An 11,814-nucleotide genomic window follows, 5' to 3' on the forward strand; every position below is an offset into this window, starting at 1 on the left:
CAACAGCCATACAGGTCACACTGAGGGTAGCCGTATAAACAACTTTAACACTGATACAAATATGCGCCACAATGTGAACCCACACCAAACAAGAATGACAAACACATTTCGGGAGAACATCAACACAACATAAACACTACAGAACAAATACCCAGAACCCCTTGCAGCACTAACTCTTCCGGGACGCTACAATATACGGCCCCCAAAACCCCTACCCCCAACCCCGCCCACCTCAACCTCCTCATGCTCTCTCAGGGAGAGCATGTCCCAAATTCCAAGCTGCTGTTTTGAGGCATGTTAAAAAAAATAATGCACTTTGTGACTTCAATAATAAATATGGCAGTGCCATGTTGGCATTTTTTTCCATAACTTGAGTTGATTTATTTTGGAAAACCTTGTTACATTGTTTAATGCATCCAGCGGGGCATCACAACAAAATTAGGCATAATAATGTGTTAATTCCACGACTATATACAGTGTATCGGTTAATATCGGAATCTGTAAGTAAGAGTTGGACAATATCGGAATATCGGATATCGGCAAAAAAGCCCTTATCGGACATCTCTAATCGGAAGTGTTAGTAAAAACTGTCTTGAAACAGATAAATAAAAAAATAAACATTCAATTCAGGGGGGCGTGAGAGGCAATTGCATGATAGCATCTTTAGTGTTAGTAAATAACTATCCTGCAACATAGATACAAAAATAAACATCTTCGAGGGGGTATGAAAGAATTCTGTCCTCTTGGGGGGCGTGACAGAAAATAATGGAGATCCACTGCCCTAACCCCGTGTTGACACGCACCCATCAGGCCTAAAGATGTTGCGTCCGCGCTGAAAGAAGTGAAGGCCAAAGAAGACACCAGCAGCGACAGTGAGGACAAGATGGCCGCCATCAACAAGAACCTGGCCTTGTGCAAGCGTAAACCCGAGCTGCTGATGGACGCCGCCGAGGTTGTGGAGAAGAGGAAGAAGGGGAGGCCCAGGAAAGACAAGATGGCCCCGCCCATCGCCCAGCCCTTCACGCAGGTAGAGATGGTGGGAAAATATGTCATGTTGCCTAGCAACAGTGCTGAGTGTGTTTTGTGGCCATCAGATTACTTCGCCCCCCGAGCGAGAGACCGTCCGACTGGTGGCGTCTACTGCGGCGCCATCGATTGTCTTCAAACTGCCGACGCCGAGCTTCCAGAAGGCCTTCAGCCTCCAGGTGACGCCACGGCGCCTACATAAAACGCACACCACAGAACTCCGTGCTGAGTCAGGTGTTTTGTGCGCAGGTGGGCATGGAGCCGTCTGTCTTCCTGGAGGTCGAGAACGAGGTGACGGCGGTGGCGGGCTCGAGGCTCAGTCAGCTCCGATGTTCCCGAGACGGACACGACTGGAACACGCTGCTGTCCAGCTCTGTGCTCGCCGCAGCAGGAAGCAGGTAGCGCCTCTCTGAAGGGATTAAAAAAGGATGTCATGTGACCAGATTCGAACTTCCCGCTTCTCCCCCTCCTCAGCGACGTCGTCGCCGTGGCGTGCGAGGACAGGATGCTCTCCGTCTTCTCTTCCTGCGGCCGCCGCCTCCTGCCTTCCATCCAGCTTCCCGCGCCCGTGTCAGCCCTCGACTGCTCCGCCCACTACGTCATGGCGCTGACGGCCGGGGCAACGCTGTCTGTGTGGTGAGTTCAAGACGTGACGCCACTTTCCCATGTGATCATGGGGTCATGTGACCAACGGCTGATTTTTGACGCCACGCAGGGACGTCCACAAGCAGAAGGCTCTGGTCAAGAATGAGTCGCTCACGACCATTTTGTCCGGTGAGGCTTTCCCCGCTACTTCCTGTTTCCTCCCACCTTCAAACAGCACGTTTGATTCCTCCGTGTGTGCGTGTGCGTGTGCGTGTGCGTGTGCGTGTGCGTGTGCGTGTGTGTGTGTGTGTGTGTGTGTGTGTGTGTGTGTGTGTGTGTGTGTGTGTGTGTGTGTGTGTGTGTGTGTGTGTGTGTGTGTGTGTGTGTGTGCAGGTTCCGAGGTGACAGTGTCTCAGTCTCTGCTGACTCAGCAGGGTGTCCCCGTCATCGGTCTGTCCAACGGCAAGTCCTTCTGCTTCAGCTGGTCCCTGGAGACCTGGTGAGACCCACGCAGTTTAAATGACCGTTCAACCAGCACATCCCGGTTGACTTTTGGGCTCTCGCCTTGCCTCCAGGACCCTGATCGCGGATCGAGGGGACTGTCTTGTCCAGTGTGCCGACTTCAGGAGCTGTCTTCCCACCCAGGATGCACCTGGCTCCTCGGGTCCTCTGGCCACCATGCAGGGACGCAGCCTCAAGTACGGACTCTTACTTTGACCTCTTTCCTCCAGTGTCCACCTGAAAGTGATTTTAGATTTGATGCCACCTCGCTCGTAAACACGTTATCACATTACATTACACTTCTGTCAGAGCATAAGAAGACACAGCATGAGGGATCAGCATGTTGACGGTGTGGCGCGGTTGGGAGAGTGGCCGTGCCAGCAACCTTGAGGGTTCCAGGTTCAATCCCCACCTTCTACCAACCTCGTCACGTCCGTTGTGTCCTTGAGCAAGACACTTCACCCTTGCTCCTGATGGTGGTTAGGGCCTTGCATGGCAGCTCCCGCCATCAGTGTGTGAATGGGTGAATGTGGAAATAGTGTCAAAGAGCTTAGAGTACCTTGAAGGTACAAAAGCGCTACACAAGTATAACCCATTTACCATCAATGTTGGCAACTTTCTGATTTAGTCGCACGATTTAGTAAGGGACAAGCGGTAGAAAATGGATGGATGGATGGATTTAGTAAGGATGTCCTGATTCAATATTTAAATGTCAATAAAAAAAAAAAAGATCCTGTATGGGATATCAGCATGCATGTAAAATGTGTGATATCATGTGCGACACAAGCAGTCCTGCGGCGTGTTGACTTGTGTGATATCATGTGCGATACAAGCAGTCCTGCAGTGTTTGCTTGTGTGTGATATCATGCAAGATACAAGCAGTTGTGCAGTGTGTTAACTTGTCTGTGATATCATGTGCGATACAAACAGTCCTGCGGCGTGTTTACTTGCGTGATATCATGTGTGATACAAGCAGTCGTGCAGCGTGTTTGCTTGTGTGTGATATCATGTGCGATGCAAACAGTCCAGAAGAGTGTTTACTTGTGTGTGATGTCATGTGTGATACAAACAGTCCTGCGGCGTGTGATGTCATACGTGATACAAGCAATCGTGCAGCGTGTTAACTTGTACTGTATGTGATAACATATACAAGCAGTCGTGCTGCATGTTTACGTGTGTATATCATGTGCGATACAAACAGTCCTGCGGTGTGTTTACTTGAGTGATATCAAGTGTGGTATAAGCAGTCGTGCAGCATGTTTGCTTGTGTGTGATATCATGTTCGATACAAACAGTCCTGCGGCGTGTTTACTAGTGTGACATCATATGTGATACAAGCAGTCGTGCAGCGTGTTAACTTTTGTGTGATATCATATGCGATACAAGCAGTTGTGCGGCATGTTTACGTGTGTGTGATATCATGTGTGATACAAGCAGTCTTGCAGCGTGTTTGCTTGTGTGTGATATCATGTGCGATACAAGCAGTCCTGCGGCGTGTTTACTTGTGTGACATCATATGTGATACAAGCAGTCTTGCAGCGTGTTCGCTTGTGTGTGATATCATGTGCGATACAAGCAGTCCTGCGGCGTGTTTACTTGTGTGACATCATATGTGATACAAGCAGTCGTGCAGCGTGTTAACTTTTGTGTGATATCATATGCGATACAAGCAGTTGTGCGGCATGTTTACGTGTGTGTGATATCATGTGTGATACAAGCAGTCTTGCAGCGTGTTTACTTGTGTGTGTGATATCATGTGCGATACAAGCAGTCTTGCGGCGTGTTTACTTGTGTGTGTGATATCACGTGCGATACAAGCAGTCCTGCAGCGTGTTTACTTGTGTGTGTGATATCATGTGCTTGCGGCGTGTTTACTTGTGTGTGATATCATGTGCGATACAAGCAGTCGTGTGGCATTTTTACTAGGCTACTAGGAGCTAGCAGTTACACAACAGCTAAGCACACACGCTAATCATACTTAATAGGGCTGGACAATTGATTAAAATTCAATTTTGGCTTCTTACGATCATAAAAATATTATTATTGGTAAAAAAAACAACTAATAATGTGGGTCCAATGCCTTGAGCTTGTAACGGTGACACAGACGAGTGAGGGTATTAGTGAAAAAAATAGCGCATCCATGAAAAGTTTGGGATGTCACCAAAGTTGCTACTTGTAATTTGATACAGTGTTATGCCTAATCAATAATCACTAACCACCACCCCCCCCAACCCCCAAAAATAAGGCATTTCCGCGTTCACATATCTGCGAACGGAGTCGCATTATTGGCCAATTAAACGCAAAATACCAGGGAAATTGATACCAGGGAAATTGACATAAATGTGGGTGAAATGTTGTCATTGTGAGGAGAAGGAACATGTGTTTGGGAAAATAATCATTCTTCACCAAAACACGTCCTAAACTATCAATCAATCAATCAATGTTTATTTATATAGCCCTAAATCACAAGTGTCTCAAAGGGCTGTACAAGCCACAACGACATCCTCGGTACAGAGCCCACATACGGGCAAGGAAAACTCACCCAAGAGGGACGCAATGTGAATGACTATGAGAAACCTTGGAGAGGACCGCATATGTGGGTAACCCCCCCACCCCCTAGGGGAGACCGAAAGCAATGGATGTCGAGTGGCTCTGACATAATATTGTGAAAGTCCAACACATCAGCGAAAGTCCAGTCCATAGTGGGGCCAGCAGGAACCATCCCGAGCGGAGACGGGTCAGCAGCGTAGAGATGTCCCCATCCGATGGACAGGCTAGCGGTCCACCCCGGGTTGGGAGCAGAGTAGAAAAGAAAAGAAACGGCAGATCAACTGGTCTAAAAAGGGAGTCTATTTAAAGGCTAGAGTATACAAATGAGTTTTAAGATGAGACTTAAATGCTTCTACTGAGGTAGCATCTCTAACTTTTACCGGGAGGGCATTCCATAGTATTGGAGCCCGAATAGAAAACGCTCTATAGCCTGCAGACTTTTTTGGGGCTCTGGGAATCACTAATAAGCCGGAGTTCTTTGAACGCAGATTTCTTGCCGGGACATATGGTACAATACAATCGGCAAGATAGGCAGGAGCTTGACCGTGTAGTATTTTATACGTAAGTAGTAAAACCTTAAAGTCGCATCTTAGGTGCACAGGAAGCCAGTGCAAGTGAGCCAGTATAGGCGTAATATGATCAAACTTTCTTGTTTTTGTCAAAAGTCTAGCAGCCGCGTTTTGTACCATCTGTAATCTTTTAATGCTAGACATAGGGAGGCCCGAAAATAAAACGTTACAGTAATCGAGACGAGATGTAACGAACGCATGGATAATGATCTCAGCATCGCTTGTGGACAAAATGGAAAGAATTTTAGTGATATTACGGAGATGAAAGAAGGCCGTTTTAGTAACACTCTTAACGTGTGACTCAAACGAGAGAGTTGGGTCGAAGATAATACCCAGATTCTTTACCGAGTCGCCTTGTTTAATTGTTTGGTTGTCAAATGTTAAGGTGGTATTATTAAATAGATGTCGGTGTTGAGCAGGACCGATAATCAGCATTTCCGTTTTCTTAGCGTTGAGTTGCAAAAAGTTAGCTAAAGTTAACTAAACAATGTGGAGACGCACACTTGAAATAGCCACTAAACTAGGAAGCTAAAGCTTGATTGAAGAACAGTCCATACACCCACAACACATCTCATCCACTTGTGTAGTTGTGAACGACATCATGGATGTAAGATCAATGCACAAACAGGACAGCAGTCGCTACTTGAGAGGCCCTTTTTTGTTATTTATTAAACTGCAACACTTCACAATAACAGCGCTGTGCGAAACATCCGGTCTGACTACGCTAACAAAATAAAGTTTTTAAAAAAAGTACCTTACACAAGCATAATGTACTTAAAGCATATTTTTTTGGTAAATGTATCAGTAAATGCTTTGACCTTAAAAAAAATGGTCAAAATATCTTTAATAAAATGTTTTAGTAAATTGTATTTATGACACAAAAAGCACACTCTCTGGCAATAAAATTAGTGTAAAAGGTAAAAAACGGAATTTAAAAAATGAAAATGTAATTTCTATTATATTGCTATTATTTTAATGTATTGTTATTACTATTACTTGTTTGTTTGTGACTAAATTATGTCCGCTGTTCTTCTAAATTATATTAGAAGTTGAGTTTTGGTGGTACAATAAATACTTGTTTTCAAATGAATGAATAATCGCGTTTATTCTGATTTCAATAAAAAAATAAATTGTGATTATATTTTTTGTAAATGTATCAGTAAATGCTTTAACTTTAAAAATATGGTCAAAATATTTTAAATAAAATATTAAATTGTATTTATGACACAAAAAGCACACTCTATGGTTATAAGTGTAAAAGGTAAAAAACTTTTAAAAACTCAATTCAATTTGTATTTAAATGTATTATTACTATTATATTACTTGTTTGTTTGTGACTAAATTATGTCTGCTGTTCTTCTAAATTATATTAGAAGTTGAGTTTTGGTGGTACAATAAATACTCATGTTTTCAAATGAATGAATAATCGCGTTTATTGTGATTTCAATATCAAAATAAATTGTGATTATTATTTTTGCCATAGTCGTCCAGCTCTGATACGTGACAATCACTGAACAATATTGCAGTGTAAAACAGCACTTGTCAATATAAACATGTATTACTTACACATACAAAGTCTATTAGAGTATCCAGTATCAAACGTGTCCGCATCATTAAGCTTACTGCGTCATGATTTATTGGGACCACTAGGTGTCACCAAAAAACTATTACCACTCCATTTCAACTTAAAAGACGCATACATCCATTCCAGATGGTTAACAATAATAAGATTAGTGGTTTTCATACCTACCACTGTTCTCTGTGTGACTAGACTCTTGCAAAAGGTGTCACAACGCAAACGTAACTCGCTACCCCCGTCTGCCCGCAGCGCCGGCCGCATGGCGTCCCGCCTCTCCGCCGCGCCCCACCACCTGCAGCAGGGCATGACCTTGGCCTTCCTGGAGAACCAGCTGGCCTCGGCTCTCACCTTGCAGTCGGCGCCGGAGTACCGCTACTGGCTGCTCATCTACGCCCGCTTCCTGGTCAACGAAGGTAGCGAACGCTGACCAGTGAAGACGTGCATTATGGGAAATGTTCACCACCGGATGGCTCGAACGAGTCTGATTGGGTTTGATGTGGTCCTCTCTTCTCTTGTCAGGTTCGGATTTTAGACTGCGAGAACTTTGTAAGGAGCTGCTGGGTCCTGTACACAAATCAGCTGCTACCGCCTGGGAGACCACCACTCTGGTACACACACATTCTTGTATTTGTTACCTTCTTGAGACCTCCGAAAAATGCCTACCTCTTTAGGACCACCTTTTCTAGAAGTATAACGATTTGTATTTACAATATTAATAATATATACCTACTATGCAAATATAAAAAAGGTGAGCTTTTAGATCAGTGGTTCTTAACCTGGGTTCGATCGAACCCTAGGGGTTCGGTGAGTCGGCCTCAGGGGTTCGGCGGAGGTCAAAACACACCCGACTCATCGTGTAAATACAAACTTATCCCTATCGCCGTATTACGGATACGGCAACAGCTGACTGGTTTGCAGGTGTGTAATTTGTTGTGAGTTTAAGCACTGTGTTGGGTTTGTTGTTTGAACAAGGTGATGTTCATGCACGGTTCATTTTATGCACCAGTAAAAAAACATGGTAACACTTTAGTATGGGGAACATATTCACCATTAATTAGTTGCTTATTAACATGCAAATTAGTAACATATTGGCTCTTAACTAGTCATTATTAAGTACTTATTAAAGCCTTATTCGGCATGGCCTTATTATAACCCTAACCCTAACCAAATAACTCTAAATTACATGTAAGTCTTTGTTACTTAGAATATGTTCCCCTAGTGTCCAAATAACTCTAAATTAAGTCTTTGTTACTTAGAATATGTTCCCATAGTGTCCAAATAACTCTAAATTTAGTCTTTGTTACTTAGAATATGTTCCCCTAGTGTCCAAATAACTCTAAATTAAGTCTTTGTTACTTAGAATATGTTCCCCTAGTGTCCAAATAACTCTAAATTAAGTCTTTATTACTTAGAATATGTTCCCCTAGTGTCCAAATAACTCTAAATTAAGTCTTTGTTACTTAGAATATGTTCCCCATACTAAAGTGTAACCAAAAACATATAACTTTGTCTTGAATTTGAAAAGAAAAAAACATTTTATTTTTCACTAAAGAAGGGTTCGGTGAATGCGCATATGAAACTGGTGGGGTTCGGTACCTCCAACAAGGTTAAGAACCACTGTTTTAGATGGTTTTATTTATTTATTTTTGTTTGTAATTGGTTTTTAATCTTCATTATTTACTTCAAGTTATTACAGTATTTCTGTATATACATGTTTATTTTATTTTTTTAAATTAATTTTGGCCAAAGGGGGCGCATTTCAATTTCTTACACACTTGTTACTATATACGTTGGCCAGAGGAGGAGCACTTCAAATTTTCACACACACTTGTTATTTCATATGTTGACCAGAGGGGGAGCGCTTTTAAAACCGACACACAGTCAATTTGAAAAATCCCTCCTTTTTGGTACCACCCTCATTTTGATAGATTTCACCACCAGGGGTGCAAATGAGACATTTTCTGTTAGATGCAATGCTTTTTCGTATTAGGACCATGATTTATGTCCTAACTTGTTCACACCTCCTCATATGGAAGCTACTTTTCCTTGTTGATGTCTCAAGAAGGGTCGAAATAAAAGAACACACACACACATTCTTGTATTTGTTACCTTCTTGAGACCTGAGAAATATGCCTACCTCTTTAGGACCACCATTTCTAGATATATAAAGATTTGTATTTACAACATTAATAATATTTACAAACTATGCAAACATAAAAAAGGTTTGTTTTTTGATCTTCATTATTTACTTCGTTATTACAGTATGTCTCTATATAAAAAAACATTCTTTTTTAATACATTTTGGCCAAAGGGGGCACATTTCTATTTCTGACACACACTTGTTATTACATATGTTGGCCAGAGGGGGAGCACTTCAAATTTTCACACACACTTGTTATTTCATATGTTGACCAGAGGGGGAGCGCTTTTAAAACCGACACACAGTCAATTTGAAAAATCCCTCCTTTTTGGGACCACCCTAATTTTGATAGATTTCACCACCAGGGGTACAAATGAGACATTTTCTATTAGATGCAATGCTTTTTCGTATTAGGACCATGATTTTTGTCCTAACTTGTTCACACCTCCTCATATGGAAGCTACTTTTCCTTGTTGATGTCTTAAGGGTCGAAATAAAAGAACACACACACACATTCCTGTATTTGTTACCTTCTTGAGACCTGAGAAATATGCCTACCTCTTTAGGACCACCCTTTCTAGATATATAAAGATTTGTATTTACAACATTAATAATATCTACAAACTATGCAAATATAAAAAATGTTTGTTTTTTAATCTTCATTATTTACTTCATTATTACAGTATGTCTCTATATAAAAACATTATTTTTTCTTTCTTTTTTAATACATTTTGGCCTAAGGGGGCACATTTCTATTTCTGACACACACTTGTTATTACATATGTTGGCCAGAGGGGGAGCACTTACATTTTTTACACACACTTGTTATTTCATATGTTGACCAGAGGGGGAGCACTTTTAAAAGCGACACACAGTCAATTTGAAAAATCCCTCCTTTTTGGGACCACCCTCATTTTGATAGATTTCACTACCAGGGGTGCAAATGAGACATTCTCTAGTAGATGCAATGTTATTGGGACCATGATTTATGTCATCACTTGTTCACACCTCCTCATATGGAAGCTACTTTTCTTTGTTGATGTCTCAAGGGTCGAAATAAAATAACACACACACACGTTATTGTATTTCTTACCTTCTTGAGACCTGAGAAATATGCCTACCTCTTTAGGACCACCCTTTCTAGATATATAAAGATTTGTATTTACAACATTAATAATATCTACCAACTATGCAAATATAAAAAATGTTTGTTTTTTAATCTTCATTATTACAGTAAGTCTCTATATAAAAAAACATTCTTTTTTCTTTCTTTTTTAATACATTTTGGCCTAAGGGGGCACATTTCTATTTTTTACACACACTTGTTATTTCATATGTTGACCAGAGGGGGAGCACTTTTAAAAGCGACACACAGTCAATTTGAAAAATACCACCTTTTTGGGACCACCCTTATTTTGATAGATTTCACCACCAGGGGTGCAAATGAGACATTCTCTAGTAGATGCAATGTTATTGGGACCATGATTTATGTCATCACTTGTTCACACCTCATATGAAAAGTACTTTTCCTTGTTGTCTCAAGAAGGGTAAAAATACAAGAACACACACACACACATAGCAGCACTTTCAGTCAGGTGCTGGCTTTTACAGGTAAATCCCAAACCTAACATGCCTTCTCTTTGTGGTGCTTTCAGGGTCTACGTAAGAGGGAGTTGTTACGGGAGGTGTTGCCCGTCATCGGAGAGAACCTGCGATTCCAGAGACTCTTCACGGAGTACCAGGACCAGCTGGAGCTGCTGCGAAACAAATAAACACACACACACACTCTCTCAGCATGAACGCTCCTTCACTCGGCGTCCTGGACGAGACCCTCGGACCTCCTGACTCAGGAGCGTTTTATCGTCCAATCACGTCGCTCGGAAGCCCTCCGCGTGTCCCTCGTCTATGCACCTCCGCCCAATCATGGATTTCCGCCAAAGTGCAGAGCGCCGCCCGCGAGGGGAGGCGACAAGACGCGCGGACGTCACCTCAGCAATACGCCTCGAACCAAAGCGATGCCTCGGCGCGTGGAAGGAAGTCGACACAATCAAACCAACTTGAACATAAACATGTCATGTGACCGAACATGCCATGGAAGAATCACCTGACCTCCACCTGGAGCAGCCTTTTTTTTTTAACCACATCTAAATCATGAGAGCACCTGGAGGAGTAGAAACCATCGCCATCAAGCTTTTACTTTGAAGGCGAACGGAAGTCTGCCCTCATGCGCACAAGCAAGAGGAACACGACACTCTCCTGTTTTAGAGGAGTTCAGACGTTTGTGCAGCAAAGAATTAAAAGCGCCCCGTCACACCCCCTGCTGGTCCGTTTGTGTAAATACGATGAAATCAACACAAGCACGTTGACAAGTCTTTTTCTCTGTGTGTGTGTCGCAACAATCACTTCTGCTTGTTTTGTTTAACTTTCATTAGTTCAACATTTGGATTAATTGTATGTGTGCGTGTCTGTTTACTTTTTTTTTTTAACGTGTGTACTTATTTTGTGGCTTTTCTATTTGAAAAAAGCAGAGCACTAAAATGTTGCTTTGACGAAAGAAGAAAAATTAAACATTTGGTTTTTGCTATTTTCTGGTGCCTCCCTTGTGCAAAGTGATCAGAATGGAATATTGCCTTATTTTTCAACTTCCTGTCTGCAAAGATCTTACTTCCTGTGACGTTGACGTCCTCTTAATACAGTATTTCTTCTTGTTTAAGGAACAATGTCTGGTGATGCTAATGTCACGTTGTCTTGGTCGCCTTGGAAACCAGGTGACCCATGAACTGACTGCTCCTGGTGGTGGACGAGATGAACTGCAGCCAGAGCGATGAAGTGGTGAGTCACGTTTATTCATCTCTTTCCATCAT

General features: G+C 42.4%; 2 protein-coding genes across 2 annotated transcripts in view; one reads left to right on the top strand and one right to left on the bottom strand.

The window, feature by feature from the left end:
* The window catches only part of LOC133632636 (protein HIRA), a 29,192-nt gene extending 17,658 nt beyond the window's left edge, over positions 1–11,534 (top strand). The window contains exons 16-25 of the mRNA XM_062025176.1: positions 811–1,027; positions 1,095–1,205; positions 1,276–1,424; positions 1,501–1,662; positions 1,742–1,800; positions 2,005–2,110; positions 2,187–2,309; positions 7,060–7,223; positions 7,330–7,418; positions 10,606–11,534. Of these exons, the coding sequence (XP_061881160.1) occupies positions 811–1,027; positions 1,095–1,205; positions 1,276–1,424; positions 1,501–1,662; positions 1,742–1,800; positions 2,005–2,110; positions 2,187–2,309; positions 7,060–7,223; positions 7,330–7,418; positions 10,606–10,722 (1,297 nt within the window). The 3' untranslated portion in view covers positions 10,723–11,534. The remainder of the gene's footprint in view (positions 1–810; positions 1,028–1,094; positions 1,206–1,275; positions 1,425–1,500; positions 1,663–1,741; positions 1,801–2,004; positions 2,111–2,186; positions 2,310–7,059; positions 7,224–7,329; positions 7,419–10,605) is intronic.
* Positions 11,535–11,769: 235 nt separating this feature from the next.
* Positions 11,770–11,814, bottom strand: part of nudt12 (nudix (nucleoside diphosphate linked moiety X)-type motif 12) — a 4,621-nt gene continuing 4,576 nt past the window's right edge. The window contains exon 8 of the mRNA XM_062024104.1: positions 11,770–11,814. This exon is cut by the window's right edge and continues 628 nt beyond it. The gene's annotated coding sequence lies outside the window, so the exon portion shown is untranslated.

Source organism: Entelurus aequoreus, linkage group LG17, assembly GCF_033978785.1.
Source record: "Entelurus aequoreus isolate RoL-2023_Sb linkage group LG17, RoL_Eaeq_v1.1, whole genome shotgun sequence".
In the NCBI taxonomy this organism is placed as follows: Eukaryota; Metazoa; Chordata; class Actinopteri; order Syngnathiformes; family Syngnathidae; genus Entelurus; species Entelurus aequoreus.